The 20,148-nt window shown below is 38.0% G+C and overlaps 2 protein-coding genes across 4 annotated transcripts in view; both read right to left on the bottom strand.

The window, feature by feature from the left end:
• The window catches only part of LOC145503133 (uncharacterized), a 403,728-nt gene extending 401,366 nt beyond the window's left edge, over positions 1 to 2,362 (bottom strand). Inside the window, exon 1 of the mRNA XM_081482598.1 lies at positions 2,064 to 2,362. The gene's annotated coding sequence lies outside the window, so the exon portion shown is untranslated. The remainder of the gene's footprint in view (positions 1 to 2,063) is intronic.
• LOC145503088 (protein NEDD1-like) overlaps positions 1 to 19,618 on the bottom strand; it is a 52,842-nt gene extending 33,224 nt beyond the window's left edge. For all 3 annotated transcript variants that reach the window (XM_081482528.1, XM_081482526.1, XM_081482525.1), the window contains exons 1-6: positions 19,019 to 19,618; positions 14,984 to 15,072; positions 14,163 to 14,279; positions 11,279 to 11,419; positions 7,789 to 8,018; positions 6,449 to 6,537 (exon numbers count right to left, since the gene is read on the bottom strand). In XM_081482528.1, coding sequence (XP_081338654.1) covers positions 6,449 to 6,537; positions 7,789 to 8,018; positions 11,279 to 11,419; positions 14,163 to 14,279; positions 14,984 to 15,072; positions 19,019 to 19,148 — 796 coding nt within the window. In that variant the 5' untranslated portion in view covers positions 19,149 to 19,618. The remainder of the gene's footprint in view (positions 1 to 6,448; positions 6,538 to 7,788; positions 8,019 to 11,278; positions 11,420 to 14,162; positions 14,280 to 14,983; positions 15,073 to 19,018) is intronic.
• Between the last annotated feature and the right edge of the window lie 530 nt (positions 19,619 to 20,148).

Here is a 20,148-nt window from a genome sequence, read left to right on the forward strand (position 1 = left end):
GTGATTGTAAGGAGAAGTTAACCTTGTTTAAGAGGCTGTCACCTGGATCACAAAATTGTCCATTGATTGTATTAACCAGTGTCTATATTAAGCAGGCTATCATAAGAGAAAAGGTCGGAGCATTTCATGCATTTGTTATTAAGTTATTCATTGAGAGCTGTAAAATAAGGTATAGTTTAGGGGTATACCTACAGTAATATTTATCTTGATTCTGACTTTCTCAAACTCTTTCATTCTCTCCTTTCAAACAATTGTTTGTCAAAGATATCACTAGTCTTTGTTAGTAGTTGTTGAATGGGAGATGCAATTTTTGGAATGCACAGATCAATAGATTTCAAATGGTATATCATACATGGGTATAGGGGTTCTACTATAATTGAATTAGAAAAAGCCCCCGCAATTTAAGGGCTGGAAGAGTTAAATTCAATGAGGAAAATTGTCTGGTAATTTCAAACAAACATCAGATCAGGGAAACAAATTATGTTTTCTATGGATGCCTCAATACTTGATCCATGATATTACATTTATTAAAGAAGCAGAAAGTGAAACATTACAGTCTAGTATGTCTTTGTCTTTTGTGTGTCAAGTTCTTTTTCAAACTAGTTTCTACATAAATTCACTTGCACCTCAAAAGGTGAAACTGAAGTTAGCACTCTCACCATAGTCATATCACATATAGGGAAGCAGACAGATGAAACATTAACCACTGAGCAGCAGAAGATCCAAGAGTATGAAGACTGGGCACTTCATGCTCTTCACCATCACAACAAGCATGAGGGAGAGCAAGACTCTCTGCAAGTTTTTGTTATAAGCATAGAGACCTCCAGAGTCAAGTATTATGCTGAGCTCTGTAAGTGGATATATCTGTCACCTTGACCTTGGTTACCAATTATTTAGCCACGCTTTATCAATGGCAATTTATACTAATTTCTATTGTCTTGGGTGGTATTTAGCAAAGCATCAGCTGCCATTTACACATGCAAAATGTTTACCCAGGTAAGTAAATTCTAATACCTCAGTAAAATGTCAAAGTCTAAACACAGCATAAGGTATTGCCTCTTTCAGGTACTTTGATTTCTTTCTTTTTTAGCTACATCACACATTTTTCTTCCATGCTATGCAATTATTACTACATGTAGATATAGCACATTTTTCTCTGTACAGAGAATAGACTGATGCCGTGTTTTCAAGAGAGGTTTTCTACGGTTACCGCTTACGGAGGTTTCATAACTTAACCACAGTTATTAGAGAAGCTGTTTACAGAGAAGTAGTTAACTAAAGTAGGCAGCATGCAACAGATGGTTTGAGGTATTCTCGGAAAGCAAGTGTTGCAATGCTGGTTGCACAGACACTATTTGGAAACTTGGAATAAAATTTCTGACTTTACTAACAGAATACCCCAATGCCGAACAAAAGTCGCTGTCAATTTGCAGGCCATAATGTTGAGCCAGACTCTCCTACATTACAAAGCTTTGTAGATGAATAGTGGATACCGAATTTGGATATTTCGCAGGGCCTTTGTCCACAAAAACAACTGAAACGACATCTGCCACAGAACCTGGGCTGCATAGATGCTTAGCAGCTACAGTACTTCTTCTTAATCCAGGCCTCGATTATGATTTTTTTTTTCTCTCTTTATGACCAACAGGTTTTCTTCATGCACCCACATGTACCCTGCTGCCGAGCTACTGAGGTTCTAACAGAAAGGAAATGCTTACGGCAGTTAACAATGAAAGGGAAACAGCAGTCCGGGATTTCTTTGCCTTAACGTGTTAATTTTACCTAAAGCAAGCGAGCAGAAAAAAAATTGCATTAGTTTTGACTGGTGTAAATTTTGACATTTGACCATGACCTTATCAACTGGTTTGATTTAATTCATTTCTCATATTTTGAATTTTTCATCAAACATATAATTTTGCACACACAAGGCTCCTTCTTCAGATATTCTCTCTCTCTCTCTCTCTCTCTCTCTCTCTCTCTCTCTCTCTCTCTCTCTCTGTCTTTCTTTTTCTTAATTTCAAATACTTTAAGAGCACAAATACAAAACCAAATTTACTACCTACCGTAATTTCTGGCAGTTTACCCGCACGGCAGATTACCCGCACCGGTCGTTTTTTGCCAAAATGAGAAAAAAGATTCAGCAGATTACCCACACTGGCAGATAACCCGCACCAAAAAACAAAAGAAAGTTATGCTAAATAGTTCGAGAACTCACAAATTTGTAGTGATCGAGCGAGACTAAGCCTTTCATGTTCGTGTCCATTTGGAATAAGATAAAAGTTTCTGCTACTTGGCCACCAATAGGGCAGTTAAAAGCACTCTCCTCAGCATTACTTTCTTAAGTTTGATTTTACAAGTTAAATATCCAATGTATCGATGTTTAAGACTTAACAGAATGCGAAGCGTTCGTTGTTGGAGCGTGCAATTAGTAAATTTTCACACCCATTGTTTTTGATATTCATTGAGAGTTGAACGGACTTGTAAAATTCGGCTCGCAATTTTCTCAAAAAAACAATATCTCGGGATCTACTTGGTCTTAGAAATCGCTTGAAATGGGAAAATACTTTTTAAATCAAGGCAGTACTAACTGTAAATTTTCCACTGATGCATCAAGTATTTTTGTATTATTTCTTCACTTATCAGTGTTTTGTTTACACTCGTGCCGACAATTACATTTTTTATCACGTTCCACTAATTATGCGGCGCCATGAATTCAACAGATCACCAAGATATTTATGGAATCTCAGGTTCTACTGGGTCTAAGCAATTGCTTGAAACGGGAAAATACTCTATAACTCAAGGCAGCGCTAGCTAGGAATATTTCGCTGATGCGTCGAGCATTTTTTTTTATCACAGTCAATGCTATTTTTTCACTGCATGCATGCCGACAAACGTCGGCATCATGTTTCAGTTAGGCTTTGTGTTTTCCACAATAAAAGACACGTTAAAAGGTTTAGGTGAGAATTTTTCTAAGCAAAAAAAAACTAGCTGTGAAATTGACAAGGTAAGAAAACTATCAAAGCACAAACGCGTAGCGAAAAATTTGTTTGTATGGAATTTTTTTTGTATGATTTCATCCGACTTGCATCAGCTATAATCAATCAACGTTTAAAAGAATTTCATAGCAAATAAAGCACAATACAAGAGTTGATAGGACGTGTTTCTCGTTTAAACAAATGAGGCATTACACAGGTTTGTGGCAAGCGTATATTTAATGCCTGTTATCTTTGTTTTATCTTCTGTCAGTACTATAATAATTACTGTTAAATACTTACGGGAAGATTAAAAAATTATCAGATAACCCGCACCACCCTATTACCCGCAGCAACGGTAGTTTACTGGAAAATTAACGCATTACCCGCGGGTAATCTGCCAGAAATTACGGTACCAAATATGAAGGAGAGTGAGTGACACAACTCACATTCTCATATCTGGTCTGAAACCATGGTTACACCGGACAAAAACAAAGTTACTTTTTTCCCTTCTAGAAGGTATTCATATCCTGCTTTTGATGCACCAGAAAGTCTTTGAGGCAGAAAAAAAGAGGATTAGCAATGGCTTGCAATTAAAAGAGAATTCCACAGAAAACTAAGTGTTGCTGGGGATCACATCTCCCATTATGAGTCTAAATAATTGCTGTGTGAGTTGCTGTCTGTCGTATAAAGCCCCGGCTAAAAAGATGGAACATTTTTTCAACACCATGTTGGGTGAACGTGTCATTTCAACATGCTTATCATAGGGCTAAAACTTAACTTTGTTGCCTGGTGGCCAGGTTTCAAATATAAGGGGGATCAAGAAATCAGGGGTAAACTATGTGTGAGATTGAATGGAGGGAAAAAGCTTTTTGTTTCGAAGAATTGGGAGTTTTGCAAAATCCGGATCCCAGTTATGTGAATTTTTTTCAAATTGTTTTCAAAGCCTTATTTGCCCTTTGGTGGACAGAATCTGATATAGATACAGGTAAGTATAATATCTGAATTTTTTCAACAAAATAATGGAACAAACAGAACAAAACATGGCATTTTCTTGAAACTCCCTTTAGTGTAACTTTGATTCAAGTTTTGGTCCAAGTTTTTTTATCACTATTTAGTTTGGCTTCCTGAACATTTTCCTTATTCCTCAGTGTTTTTGGTTGGCAACAGCTCACAACCAGAAAGAAATCTCCACATTTTGTAGTTATTTAATGTTCCAAAACCATCATAGAAGAAATGGTGTGTGCCATGAAAACAATCGGTAAAGTACTCTGTGTGAGTCTGGAGTCACATGGCAACAGAGAAAGCAAAATGGCATCCAGAAATGGATTGGCTTACAGGGAGCAGAGGAGTCCTGTTACACCGTATTTCCAGCACAAATTGATTTGTTGTTAATTCAAATCACTGTATGTGATCACCCTGTAAACATTTGATCGTGTTATGCGTCTGTTGAAGTCCTATTCCTGGAAGTGAAGGTCTCTATGCAAGGTACAAAGTGCGGAGAGTAAAAAAGGGGACAAGGGATGAAACTGACTACCACCTGACCATGTGGACTGTAGCATACTACTGATGGAAACGGAAGTCATGTTCTGTGATCTGTACCACATGCTGAGAAAATACTAAGAACATGTACCAATTATATGAAATCAATCGCTACCAATTCAAATCAAAACAGCTGATCATCCCGTTAACCATCCAACAAGCAGAGTCTCATTTATCGCCAGAGACACCAATGTTTACTGTGAAAAGATCACATGTTTCCCAGAGAGAAGTAATCATGTGTGCATGTTTTGAAAAGAATTACTAGCAAAAATCAATTCTGACCTTACAGCTGATGACACATTCCCATCACTGGTATCCTCCGTCCACATTGTACAAAATCCAACTTACAGTACAATGCTCAAAATATCATTGCCTGAAAGTTGGATTTCTATTTAAGACTGGCCAGAGAATATTATTTCCACCCCACTTTCTGGAAATGAGACATTTTTAGTCAAATTTGAGCACTTTATGGGCGATTCAAAATTTCACCAAAATCACTTTCATCCCTTATCTTTTTCATTACTGTTAGCTACCATGAGTGATAGCCCACAATCATGCTGTATGCAGCTTTCATCTTTTGAACAGGATTTCGCCAGATGCATAACGCAATCGGATATATACAGTTTGATCATGTCCAGTGATTTGAATCAACCACAGATCAATTTGTGCTACAGTTGTATGGTGACTTTAAATTGGAATATTAGGTTAGATAGGACTCCTCTGCTCCCTGTGTCAGCTTGGAATTGTTTATGGATTAATCCCCTTGGAACTTTCCACTAATAAACTAAACATTCACCGAAGTTGGTGAAATTAGAGTTGGGAAAAGAAAAGAGAAAAGTGCCCTTGGACCAAGGAAAAGAAACAAACAAGCCCAAAGAAAAAAAGAAACAACACATTTCTGTGTAGGGAAGAAAACAAAACACCTTTTTGAAAGCTACAAAGACTCTTTAAGCAGTCTGCCTGAGCTGTCTGTGCTTTGATTCATTGTCGTACTTATCAGTACATTTGCTGGCTTTACTTGTCTTACTGCGGGTTATTCTTTTGCCTTTGGCTACTTTTCCTGTCTAGTGTCTTTCTCTTCAACACGACAGCAAGATAGAAAATGTGTTGCAATGCAGTGCTTTTCCTGAGAAATCCTGATCCTGATTGTCATTGACGCTAGGAGGTCCTGTTGTTCCATTGGTTTGTGGTTTCATAAGGCAAGATAATTTCCTGGTGTGGTGCGAGTTGCTTACAAACCTTTACGAGCTAAAATCTTGCATTTGATTTCAGGAGGAATACATCCACTTTGAGCAAATTTATAGAGTATGCAGATTTGATGGATTGTCATGAAATTTTGCCAGCACATTCCAGGGATAACGACAAACAAAAGGGTGTCAGGAAATTTTGATATTTAACATATTTTTCCCATGGTGTCCATTTACCCATCACATCTTGCATATTTTTAGCTACTCCAACTTTGGATGTGGATATCTAGAAACCTACTCAGAACATTGACAAAGCCTGACACACTTTTGTTGATTGATGCCTTTTGAATAAGACTGTGCAGCCATTTTACTTGTGCTGCCGCATCCGATACACGATAAATTCAACAGAAGAACCCTTGGTCGTTTCACACCTTACCAGCTCCTGACACTTCCTAAAAGAAAAACTCACTGAAATGGTGTTTTTATAATAAAGTACATTTATTACCACTAAGCTTTCTTCTGATATCCATACTTTGTTAGAGTTTTACTGAAACTGGTGCGCATATGAATTTTTTTCTGACCAGCACCCACAAAGGTGGGAAGTGATCTTAAAGACATGAGCAGTAAAGGTGATGCACATGGCACTTAAAAAGACCTGTGACGTCACAAACATTATTAATGATGTGATCTATTGGTTGCTTAGACTTCAAGTAATCAACATCTAAGTGGTCATTTTTGTCAACAAACCTCTAGTTGAACCCACGGCAAGAGTTCCTCCATCAGACATAAAATCAACAGAAGTCAAAGGAGATTCTGCTGTCATAACTTTCACTGACCTTGACAAAAACAAAGAAAGAATTCAATACAATAACCTAATCATGTCATAAAATTCTTACTTGTCTGGTAACAATTAAGCCACAAACCCATACAGTGCATGTCACAGTGTACAAACACTTTATGTTTTGACACTCAGACTGTATTTTGAACATATTTTGGAATTCCACAGAAAACAATCATTTTAATTGTCATTAGTCTGGGCAGGATTTACTGAACATGATGAGCCAATTAATTTATGAGAGAGGTGAAGTCTTTCATAAAAGTTTTTGCAATTGTGGCTTGCTACTCCAAAATTGTTATGAAACATGCATTCATCTCATTTAACTTGAAGGATGGATGAACAGACAGGTGACAGACAAAGAGATGGATGCACAAATGCAAAGACAGATGGATGAAAGAGCTGAATAAAAACTGAACATGAAGGAAAAAACATTTTCACCTACAGGTCCTATCTGCTGGCCATTGTAGCAACAAAACTCAGAGACTCAGTGGGTGGTTTGGAGTACAATGGATACAAGCCTCACATATCAATAAACATACATGTGATATACAAATGATAGCCTCTCACCACACCAGGGAAAATTCAAACCACATATATACCATATTATATACTTACTGGTAAAATACATGTACACAAGAAAAATGTGTAACAGCTCAACATTGACTACATACAAGTGATAACAGATATTAGTATCACCCAACTAGTGGACTAATGCAAATCCTGTATTTTAATTGGCTACGCTACTAGAGGACTATTAGTAATAGTCCTCAAGTAGCAAAATTGGCACAATCGAGCGTGACACTTTCTTTTGTTTTATTCCCAAATAAATATTTCTTCAACTTGCATTTGCTAACTTTATTATTGCCTTTTCTGTCCAACTAGTTGGGTAATACTAAAACAATTAGACCCTTCGCCCTTAAGGGCCACGGGTCTGTAGCCCATTCGGCTTCGCCTCATATGCTATTGACCGAAAGCCCTTGTGGGCTACGGGTCTAATTGTTAAGTAGAATGATGTTCATTGAAACCTCCTGTTGTTTCTCTATTTGAAAACCTAAAATATATTGATTGCACCTTGATGTACTTGCATCTAGTAATTCAAGTGGACAGAGCTAACTTTTTTTGTTTATGAATGGTTATGAATGAAAGTTGAAATGCCTTTTGTATCACTTGACTGCTGCAATCTTTTATCCATCCTATAATTCATGGTATGGTATGTGCAATGCAAGCTGGGATGGATATTTGTACCTACTTTTTCTGCTGAACATCATAGAACACAATTCTTTTGTCCAGCCCCACACTGCACAATAGCATGTCATTCATGGGTGAGAAACTCAGTCCAGTTGCTGGTCCTTTGTGATCAGAGGCAAATGAAGTCGAAAGCTTTTTTGTGTTAGAATCCCACAAATTGAGGGCTCCATCATCACTTACAGCACCAAGCAAACTCTTTTTGAAGTGGGAAAACTGAATGTCTCGCACAGCCTGTCATGAAAAAACATAAATTTAGAGTACAAAACTCAGCTTGCATTCTTCTATTGCAAGAAGTAATTCCATTTTTTGGTTGCTCCCTACAACTATTGATTTTTTAGAGGCACCCCATCCCACCTTTGAATGGTTGATGAATGACTTCACTACCAAGCTTGGTTGGGAGAAGTGCTTCACACATTTACCGAAGCTGACTGAATTAAGAAAAAGAACTAACTAAAAGACTTCTCCAGCTAGGAGTTGAAGCTAAGAACTTCTGGTTACTAGTCTTCCCCTCCAACCCTGGATGAGGCAACCACCATCTCTTGTGGAGTTTGAGAAAGCAATGAACAGAATACCCCCAGGAAAGTCCCCTGGTCTTGACAACATCCCATAAGGACTGATTCAGCATGGTGGCCTTCCGCCGAAGAGCCGCCTGTTCAGTCTCATCCTGAGAATGTGGGAAAGTGAACAAGTTCCAAAAGACCTCAAAGACGCCATTGTTATCATTCACCATCTTCAAGAAAGGTGATCGAAAAGCCTGAGGAAAGTATCGTGGCATTCCTCTTCTCTCAATTGCCTAGATCCTTTTGAACAGGCTGCAAGTTGTCGCAGAGGAAACCCTCCTTCAGTCCCAGTATGGCTTCTGACAAGCCCACAGCACCATCAACATGATCTTCTGTGCCAGACAAATACAAGAAATACAAGACAAAGTCCCAAGAACAGCAATGTGGATGGTCCTCTGAACACTTCGAACACTTCATAGGCCTGGTCCACGCTCTGCATGAAGGCATGTCTGAACGGCATGTCTGAATGGCATGTCTGAACAGGCTGCAAGTTGTCGCAGAGGAAACCCTCCCTCAGTCCCAGTATGGCTTCTGACAAGCCCGCAGCACCATCAACATGATCTTCTGTGCCAGACAAATACAAGAAATACAAGACAAAGTCCCAAGAACAGCCATGTGGATGGTCCTCTGAAGACCTTGAACACTTCATAGGCCTGGTCCACGCTCTGCATGAAGGCATGTCTGAACATGTGTTCCATAACAACAGGCTGACTGAACAGTTCCCCATTACATTGGGATTGAGGCAGGGCTGTGTCCTCATCCCTACACTCTTCTCCCTGTACCTAGCCACTATGCTCCATGATATTCCGCCTGACAACCCTGGCATCAACATCCAGTTTCGTCTAGACAGAGCCATCTTCAACACCTCAAAACTCCGATCAGCTAGACATACCTGCACCAGATCCATCACTGAGCCCCAATACACAGATGACAATGCTGCTCCCTGCCATTCTACTGATGACCTGCAACAAACTGTCAACAACTTTAGCAATGCTTGTAAACAGTCGTTTTGGCCTCACCATGAACGTTAAAAAGACCAAGGTGCTCACCAAAACTGCTCCAAAAACACTCTTCCAGTTTTCAACATCTCCATTGGTGAAACCCACCTCGAGCAGGTTGACCACTTCCCATACCTCAGAAGTATTCTGCATACATCTGTCATCTAACTGCACCGCCGAGAAAAATGTTGACCACCAAATCAGAGCTACAAACACTGCCTTTTGGCAAACTTTATAAAAGAGTCTTCAAGAGCAAAGACCTCAGCCAAACCACCAAACTCATGGTCTACCAAGCGGTTGTCATTTCCACTCTGCTCTACGGCTGTGAGGCTTAGACACTGTAGCAGAAGGACCTGAAGAAGCTCAAGCAATTCCCCCAACGAAAGTTATGCTCCATCCTCAACATCAAATGGGACGACTACATCACAAACATCTCCGTCCTGGAGCAAGCCAAAGCTGTTAGTATTGAGTCCATGATGGTGATACATCGCCTCCGCTTGTCTGGCCATGTGTGCTTGCGACGTCAACTTCTCTGCAGCAAGCTGACCACCGGCCTACATCCAAGAGGACACCCTCTCCTCTACTACAAAGATCAGCTCAAAGCTACTTTCAAGAAAACTGGAATTGATCCGAGGACATGGGAGACAACAGCAGCAAACCGATCTGGCTGGCAACAGTCCATTTCTACTGGGACTGCCATGTTTGAAGCAGAATGGAGGCGCAAAGCCAAAGGGAAATGTGAAGAACAAAACTCCGCCTTGCAGCCCCTTGCCCAGAGGAGACTGTACTGTTAGAAGAAATTGATGCTCGGACACAAGCCAACACCGACAATGGTCATCGCTAAGCTGCAGGAGACCTGCAGGTGTTTAGGTCTCAAACTAGTTTCACGTGACGAACATCCTGCCTACTGCTGGGAGAGGAAATATGTCAAAGAGTGGCATCAATTAATGCAAACCAGAGAGAAACAAATTTTGACCTTAAATTGATCTCACCCTGGTAAATTTACTTATCATTTAAGAGCCACCACAGGGAGCCCTGTATTCAAGAAATTGTGGGGCAAATAAAAGGCATGACCAAAAAGGTAAACAAGATCATGGACAATCTCAAGGAGTTTGAAGACAAAGAAGATCTCGGGCTTAATACAACCAAGCATTAGAAGAAATCGAAGAATGATAATATGGAAACTTTGTGATAGATTTCTCCTCTACTCACAGAAAGCTCACAGAAGAGTATCTTGTAAAAACATTTCAAAACACAGTCTAAACATTTTATCATTAAAAGTTACTTGAGTTTCCATGGTAATGTGGTGGTTTAGGACAAACAGCATTCTAATTGGTCTGTTTTGAACTTGTGTTTGAAAACCAGCTTTCTGATTGGTTACACATAAATGACCTTAACTTTAAGCACACTGCTAACTCAGTAATTATGTCATGAGTGAACACCAATTACAAGATGTTAATTCAAGACTTCCAGTTATGGTCCACTCTCAGTTGACAACTTTGTTGTGCAACAGGCTATATTTACAATGTTCCAACTGACCACATGAGCCTAAATGTACAACATCTACTTTTTGGTTACGATTATTTTAAGAATTATCCCCTCTAACGTATTATGAAAGTGGATGTGATCCTGCCCATGTGCCCAGATCTCCTATTTTCATTGTATAGACAACGATCTGTGTCCTTGAATTCATTATAGTCTGTTTTCCTTATGCATCGGCAACTTGTGTTGCAACATTTAATATCATTGTGCTTACAACTACACTGTAGCTTCAGGAAATGGTTAGTTTTTTATTTCGTCTTTTCTTACGATCAGATGATGTAACCATGGGTTGTTTATAATTCTAGCAATCTACATATTAAGTACTACTACATGTATACCTACTTGAATGTTTCATATATAAATTGTGTTTTCATCTCATCGTGATGAATACCTGAGTTTTTGAAAGTCTGAGAGGATCAGAGGCTTGACCTGTCATGACATTATGAAGTAAAATATCTCCATTGACTGATCCTGAAGCAATAGCTGTGTCATTCCAGTTAAATGTCAAGCAAGACACAATATCCTTGTGATCCTATCACAAACAAAATACAACTCACTCAAACCATGTGCACTATCATGCAAAAAAATAAATAACTAAACAGAGGGCACAACCACTGAATGGTGATGCCTGATAAAGGTGGTAAATTTCCTTAACTCTTCTCTTTTTTGTATCACTAACAAAATTACTTGGACTTTATACAGCTGCCCAATAATGCGGCTGAACATTCTGCATTTTGGTCCAATTTGTGTTGGATTGTTTATACACAACTGTTGTGCCAAACGATCAGAAAAGATACTGGGGACCATCTGACAGTCAGCACTCAGATATGTGTTGCATATTTTGAGACAAACCAAAATAGTCTAGTCTGCAATGAATTTTCAAGGACACCTTATTACTGCTCCAGGTGAATCCAGGAGTGCAAGGATGCTGTTTTCTCAACATGTCTATTACATGTAGATCAAAGGTATTTGTCAGGTCATTAATTTCATTCATTAAGTTATTTTTCCTTCAAACAATCCAATGAGCAGTCACATTAAAATGTGCAATTGCTTTCTCATGAACTGCACTGCATTACCATGAATGACTAATCAACTGCACAGACTTGATCAAAGCCCAAAGTTGAGGAGCAATTATGTGTTTCAAAATGGTTAACATTGATCCAGTTTGGGATCTTTCTCTTAGTCTTTTTTTGAACAGACATATTCCAAGACTTTTGGCAAGGTGGGAAACAAATAACCTATTAAAATAGCTCACCCTTAGCAGAGGCAATTCATCCAGACAAGTTTCACAGTTACGCAGTCCATAACAAATTATAAATTGTGAAATAAAATAGTGGGTAATATTAACACATGTGCAACAATGAATCAAATGTTATGTGTTAAAGGTCAAATGAAGCAAAATTTAGAATTTTTTTCATTTGAGTTCGATGGGTTCATTAAGTGTAAAATAAACATATTCTGAAGTTTCAAACGAATTGGATGAAGCATTGAGGAGATATTGGAATGTTAAAATCACTGTTTTTTATCCTTCATAACTGTAGAGCGGTCGGGATAATTGTCGGATAATTGTTGGAAATAAAACTTGTGACGTCACTGTTGGTGAGCTCAAGAAATGTGGGAAATTTGAAACTGTTTTGGTTTCAAGTTCACAGTGAACTTCAGAGAAAAACCACTCAAAATCAAAAGTTAGCACTTTCAAGTTCCTCCAGGACCCAAAACTTTAAAGCGAATGGCTTATAAAAAAGTAAAGAGAATGCTTCATGCCTCAGAAGCATTTGCACATTTGTGTAAAACACTTTACCAAAGACAACTTTCAACAAAATGTTGTAGTAAAGAGTTTGTTGGGACCCTCTTTTAAACTTCCTCAACTTGTAGTCAAGAAAGATGTGGCACTGATGATTTTTAACTTCACTATGGAACATTGCAAGCCAGCAATTGGACAAAAGACAATGAAAAATTAGCGAATATTGCCCGCCAAACAGCGGGCGAACTCCTCGGCCATTTCCCAAGTAAGATAAGGTTTGTATTTAGATCCTAACCCTTCCCCACGAAAGACTCACTGACACAGAAACGCAGCAATGTTGAAGACAACAATGACATCACAAAGCAGAATCTCAGTTCCATTCCTTCCATTAAAGTGCGCGGTCATTTTGGAAACGTTTTCATGAAGCAATTGACTGTCTTTGTACTTTTAACGTTTTTACTCCTTTTCACAGCTCAGAAAGAAAAATTTCTGCATAAGTTTCCTTTAACATTTTTTTAACATTTCGTTGCTATAAAATGGCTGAAGAAAAGATGTCTAAATTTTGGCTCATTTGACCTTTAAGGATGGTGCATACTAAATACAAAGGTTTTTGCACCAGATTAGGACCTTGCAGAAAAGTACATCTTTGCAAGGGCTACTGGAATCTACAAAGAAAAACTGGGGTAGCCATGCATTTATCAAGATAATTATTAGCCTTAAATCTCAACAAAAATGCTGACATCAGCATTTTTCTGAAAAAAAAAAAGGAAAGGATATTTCTTCACAGATTACCAGCTTAGAATTCGCCTTTACATATAGAAAAGCAAACATATTTATAAAGATCTTAAAACTGCATGGTAAATGGTACCGTAAAAACCATTTTTGGTATGTTTTGAATAACAAAGTCGTTGCAATGTAACGCTTTTAGCATCTCTGACAGCCTTCCTCTGGTTCGGCTAAAATACAGTCTTAATACCTTTTACTCACCACCAGAAACTGGTCACTTATTTAATAGGCTTCCCACTTCCATTTCATAACAAAAATGTACGGGTAAACACATGTTCTTTTAAAGTTATTGACCTTTTTTGAAAACTTTTATGATACCCATTACATTTTTTCCTGTCACCTCCCTGGAAGGTAAAACATTTGCATATCTCACACTTGTTTTGCATGCGTACTATGTCATCTGCAGGTATATGTTCACAGTTGGATTTCAGTATAATTTTCAACACATAACAGATAGGTTTTCAGCTGGAAGACATTACCATTTTAATTTAGTGGTAAGTGATATGCTGCTACATGTATTCTGGTGTTCCTGGTTTAAGTACAGGTTCATTAAACTTGATTTGGTCACAGTAGGAAAATGCTGCTTTCATTTTAGTTGTGCATTTAGTAGCGTAGTTTATTGCGTCAATGTCAACCCCAGCGCACGCGTGGCGCTTAAACCGTGCCTTGCGTGATGTGCAGAACGTGTGCGCACTAACAAAAGTAGGCACCGTCCTTAAGTTATTTTCTGGTTGAAAAGCCCAACCTTGTATGTCTTCTTGATGCTCCTGGTTTTCATGTCCCAGATATTGAGAGTCTTGCTTTTTCCACCAGTTAATAAATAACGAGAGGAGGAATTGAATGAAACACAGGTATTTCCCTCCTGAAAAGTACAAAAAAATAATAGGATCAAACCTGTTACTAGCAGCTTGCATTTAACACAGGTTTGGTTTCAAAATACTGGGACTCTGGCAACTGCCCCAAGATGAAAAGTGTGGTCACATAGTAGGACAGAATAGAGGTGTACTAATATGACTAGAAGAAAATGATGACTCTAAAGTAAATGAACAAATTATCACATGGAAAATTAGTATAGGTAATCAAATGATTCCAAGTGCAATTTGGAATAAATAAGCACAAGTAAATCTTTCAAAGACAACAGAAAATTGCACAAGCCCATAGGGCCCTCACCAGTATCAGGTGACCATATCATGGGCTCAAGTTTAGAACTCATTGAGATTGACCGCTGATCAAGTTCTGGTTTTCAATTGAATCTCAGGCTCACGCCAGGTTAGCTTGTTGTAATCAGGACCGGGTTGTTCGGAAGCCAGCATTTAAAGTTAAACAAAGTATAAATTTTTCTTGGATAAAAATGTTTTTTCACTGCTAAAGTTTTGTGTAGTCTGCGATTATTCAAACTCAGAAGGCTAAACAATATAAACAGAAAACCTCAACATTAAAAAACTTGCATCAAAATTTTTGCTTACCCTGGGTTATCTTAATTAGACTTTGAGCAAGCTGGCCCAGAAGCTTGGCATATAGGCTTGGCTAAATCTATATATAAGTAAATACATACCATAAACTTACCCCAGCAGTAATATCAATTTCATCATATACATCTCCTTTGATATAAGTGACAACCACTTTGTCATTGGCAGCACTGGCTAAACATTGATCTGATCACATTAAGGTCTCACACAGTCACAACAAAGTACAATACATAACAGTATTTCACTTACCAGTACTACATATACCAACAAAAAAATTATCTTAAAATACATGTACTTCCAATGTCAAGTAAAATAAGATAATCTCTTATTAGTTTAATGCTTTAAGTGTAAGACCTCTAAAATCACATAGACCTCAGAAAAGTCTTCAGGAAGAAAAAGAATACAGCCATGTATGTAGTCTTGTTTGACACAATCTTCCACTGATTTAAGGTGGCTGGCAACAGCTTCCGGCACTTTCCAATACTTATTTCATGGATCAATATCACCACTCTTTATCAAATGATGCTACAATGTTGGTGTCAGACAAATGCTGATGATTGGAAATTTTAGTTTCAAGTATTTATAACTTAAAATAAGCTTGGTGACCACCATTTGTCACTGTTGATTATTGTAACTAGAATGATAAAACTTTTGAAAAGTTTTTATAAAATCTTGTTCAGAGCCACCTTAAATCTTCAAAAATTTTCAATGGCTTTGAACTGCCTTATTGGATTTTTTTACACACTGCAAAAAGCTGTGTCCTTTCATACTAATGACAACTCCACATTAAAAAATGGTGGTTACCATGCATGTTTTTGAATTACAAGCACTTGAAGCTAAAATCAAGGGTGTATGGTATGGTAGCCCATTACGTTACGAAGATGACAACAGTTTGTTCATCAATCATTGGCCATTTTTTGTGATACCAATATTGTGACTCATTTGATAAAAAATGGTAGTATTGATCTATTGAAGTATAAGTAATGGAAAGAGCTGGAAACTACTGTCAGCCTACCATCTTAACTTCATGATCCTCTGAACTCTGTTAGTTATCATTTTAATTTCAGTTATTTTAAGGTATCACTTTATTTCGGTATGCCACTCCTTTAAATATTAGTTTTAATAATACATAGCAAACAATAATAATTGAAAGGCCCGGGGGGGGGGGGGGGGGAGTGTCAGGTATTTGTGGTCAAAAGTTAACTTTGTCAAAAACACTCCAAATTTTGTTTTGTTTACTAGGTGTGTTAAACAATGTGATGTAGTATTTTTCACTGAAGTTTACTTCATTTTCGACCCTTACATGTAAAAGACACTTACATGTAAAAGACAACAAAATGTTGATTTCACGTCAATGCATAAGCTTAAAAATGTTGATTTCACTTAAAGGAGAAGGTCACTCCCAAAAGCTTACTTTTTTGTCTTTGCCTATAGCAAGTAAACACTCTGCTTTTCCACTCACCAAAGTTTCAGCCTCTGAAGTGCCTGCTCTCCTGAAGAAATTCATCTCTAACAAAGTGACTTTGGAGGCCGCCATTTTAGACTGTACTTGGCAGCCAGGCCATGTTTATGTGACATCATTCTGTCCGACTCGAAATTGGTAGCAAGGAGAAAGACCTGCAACTGACTTTGCATCCTTCACAAGGTCAGCGAAATGTATTTTTCAAAGCGATTATCCACTTAACTACCTTCACAGCTACCATTTTCGGGTTTGGAGCATGTTTGGCTCAAAATAACACGACTCAAGAGCAGCCATAACCCAGAGTGGTAGTTAAAAGGCTTGCTGGAAGCCATTTGGACAAAATCACTTGGACAGAATGACATCAGAAAACACAGCCTGGCTGCTGAGTACTGTTCAAAATGACGGCAAAGATGTAAAAATTTGGGCTTCTTTGGAGACGAATTTCATAAGGAAAACCTACACTTTAGAGGCTAAAACTTCGGCGAGTGGCTAAACTTAGTAAGAGGTTTTCATAAGGGTTGACAAAAAATATACGTTTTTTGGAGTGACCTTCTCCTTTAAAAGCAATAAAATGTTGATTTCAGGTCCACACCTAGCTCAAAAATGTAAATTTCATGTCAAAAACAGTTAAAATATTGATTTCACCTAAACATGTGACTTCAAAGAATACTGATGTTGATTTCAATTCAAAACAGCAAAAATAATGTTCATTTAACATCAACATACCACTGCAGATCATTTTTTCACCAAAGAAAACTGTGAAATGTTAATTTCACAAGAATGTGTGACCACAAAAATGCATATTCGACTTAAGGAACAGCAGAATGCTGACTTTACAAAGCTCTTGAGGCTGGTGTTCTGTCCCCTGATACCAGAAGTTCAAAACACTACAAATCATGCTGATCTGAAGTAAAATCTATGTTACAATCAATACTTGTTTGCCATTATCTGTGAGACTCCCTTTCTCAATCAAGTTAACAAATTAGTTTTGTTGTCTTCTACTAGGCCATGAAATGTCCATAGAACATGATCGCAATGCATGCTGGGAAGGGTCTCTTCACTTCACGCACGCGAAAACATGGCAGTTGATGCAAGACACAGTTAATAAGTCTAACCTTCTAAAGATGCCGCCAGGAAAAATATCTCAAAAACAAAGCAAACATCAGCAAAAAAAATACAGGAGATTGTTTAACACACCTAAACAAAACCACATGCAAAATTTGAAATTTTTTTCGACAAAGTTCACTTTTGACCAAAATTACTTAACGCACTTTTTCCACCAGCCTTTCAACTGATAATAATGTATTCTTTACATTGTACTTTATATCTCTTTTATCTTTTTTTTTTCTTATAGGGTGAAGAAATAATAAATACCAAAAAAAATAAATAAATAAGCAAATAAATAAATATTTAGTAGATGGGAAAAGGCTGCTGAAGTTCATTACTGAACCTAGGCCATTAGATATAGAGTCCAACATGTAAACAGAGCTCAGTGTTGCAACCCCTGGGGTCACCAATGCTACCACATTTTTTGGTAATATTGGTGACTCCAGGGGTTGCAACAAAAACCTTGGGGCCAACTGGCCCCTAAGTTATCAAATTTAGTCGCCAGCAAAAGTCTTTCAGTGAAAAGTGTGGAAAGTTACCCCTACCGGTAACTTTCCACACTTTTCACTGAAAGACTTTTGCTGGCGACTAAATTTGATAACTTAACAGCCTATTGGCCCCAAGGTTTTTTTCGTGAAAGTCAAGCCCTGGTAAACCACAAAGTTGCTGAGCCTTGCATGTTTCAAGCGTACTTGAACATAAGCAAAAAGATACTAACAAAGGCTGTTCTTTACTTGCACTCAGTCACAACTAGCTTTGGTCTAACAATAAGAAAAATATTCCATATCCACCACCAAAAAATTGTTCCACTTTTTATGTCTCATTGAAATTTATTAACTAATCCTTAACTAAATTAGATAATTTTATCGAGTAGCCAACGAACACATTTTCCAAATATGAAAAGGACCATGAACTTTAAAATCTTTGGACATTTTTGCTAACATTATCACTGGGCTTACTACCTATATTAAATTAAGTATTCTCTCTTGAGAACTGTACTAAGGAATGTATTGCATTGTGAAAAATATGGGGTCATTGCACTAATACTTATTATAACAAATTACATAGTCTAGCCTGGACAAAGTCACAACTGAAGAAATTTGTGGCACCGAACCTGACAACATAAAGGCACCCAGTATGGCAAAACCCTGTTGCAGCAAGAACAACCCAAAAGATTAAAATCTATTCCAATATAAAGAACAAATATCATCACACGAATGCAAGCGAAACAAATCAACATACATGTTATTTTCTGGAAATCTTTTAATCCCATAACGACTGCACAATTATTCCTAACGATGAGCAGTGCAACGCGACAAAGTTTAATCAAAAATTTAAAATAACGAAGATTTTGGTTGTTCCCCACGACATTGTTACAACAATCCCTTGGAACTTTAAATTTGTTAAGCTTATTAATAAGCTAAAGCTTTAGCTTACACTAGCAGAACAGGGTTCCACTGTACGTTATTGCCAAGAATTGTTGTGCGGTTGTAAGGTTTTAGTTTTAGCAATGTCTAGAGGTCCAGTACTAGCCGCAATTTATGGCAAGTAGTTAAAGGATACTGTTGGGACTCCAACACAACGAACCAACAGGCTGGGAGTGTGGACTAAACGACTTCACCAGGTTTACTTCTGGAACTTCCCAAATCTTTATGTCGCCCCCTGATGATGCAAGTGTTAAGTTTCCTGTCATGCTCCTACTTTTTAACCCCACACTTTCGTCCTGGCTGAGTTGTCTTCACATGTTTTGAATTTCTTTAGCGAAAATATAAGCTTATTTACCGCAGACCTTATATCGATATTGCCGCCATTTTTTCTTGTAGATGACCCATGATCCTTCAGAAACAGTCTAGAGCCCACGGCCCCACGGTCAATTCCATGGTCAATGCTGAGACTCTGGGGTCACACGGCGGCTGCGCCGCAATATGATCGGCAGTCAGTCGTCGCTCTCCTCGCTGTCTTACCGAAACGAGACCGGAACGACACGATAATGTCCACGATGATATTTTTTTTACCCGGATTCCGTAAGCAATCTAATGGAGAAATAAAACACAAATAGCGGTGATAAACATATTAAACTTACGCATTTTAATAACTTGACGTTTCGTATGCTACGCAACATACATTTTCAAAAGTGGAATAAAGACCGTTACAATTTTTGAAAACTATATATGAAATGTCAATAAGGGGTCTGGAAACGAGATTAAGAAACATCTGTTTCTTAACAGTAAACCAATAAAAGCCTAAGCTTATTAATAAAGTATCAGCTTCTCACTGCTGACGTTTACATTAAGAGCCGGCTTAAGTTCCTGGATAAGCAAAGTTTCTTTAATTTTACAATGATAATCTGTTTTACCAGAAGCTAGAACATCAAAATGATCCCACTTGATGTTGTGACCTGTGGCTTTTATATGGTCGGCAATGGCTGATGTGGGGTCATTCTTAGTGAGAGCCTTGAAATGTTCCGTTTTCCTATCATGAAGCCGTCGTTTTGTTTTGCCTATGTAAAAGTCACTGCAGTCCCAGCAAGCAGCTTTATAAATGACCTTAGATTTCTGTGAACGATTTAGACGGTTCTTGTATTGAAAGAAAGATTTGATTCGGCGAGTGCTTTGAAAAATTATCTTAATGTTGACAAATGAACAGAAATTGTATACACATGATTTCAGACGCTTAGAGATTTGGTCACTTTG

The sequence above is a fragment of the Orbicella franksi genome, chromosome 11, assembly GCF_964199315.1.
Source record: "Orbicella franksi chromosome 11, jaOrbFran1.1, whole genome shotgun sequence".
NCBI classification, from domain to species: domain Eukaryota; kingdom Metazoa; phylum Cnidaria; class Anthozoa; order Scleractinia; family Merulinidae; genus Orbicella; species Orbicella franksi.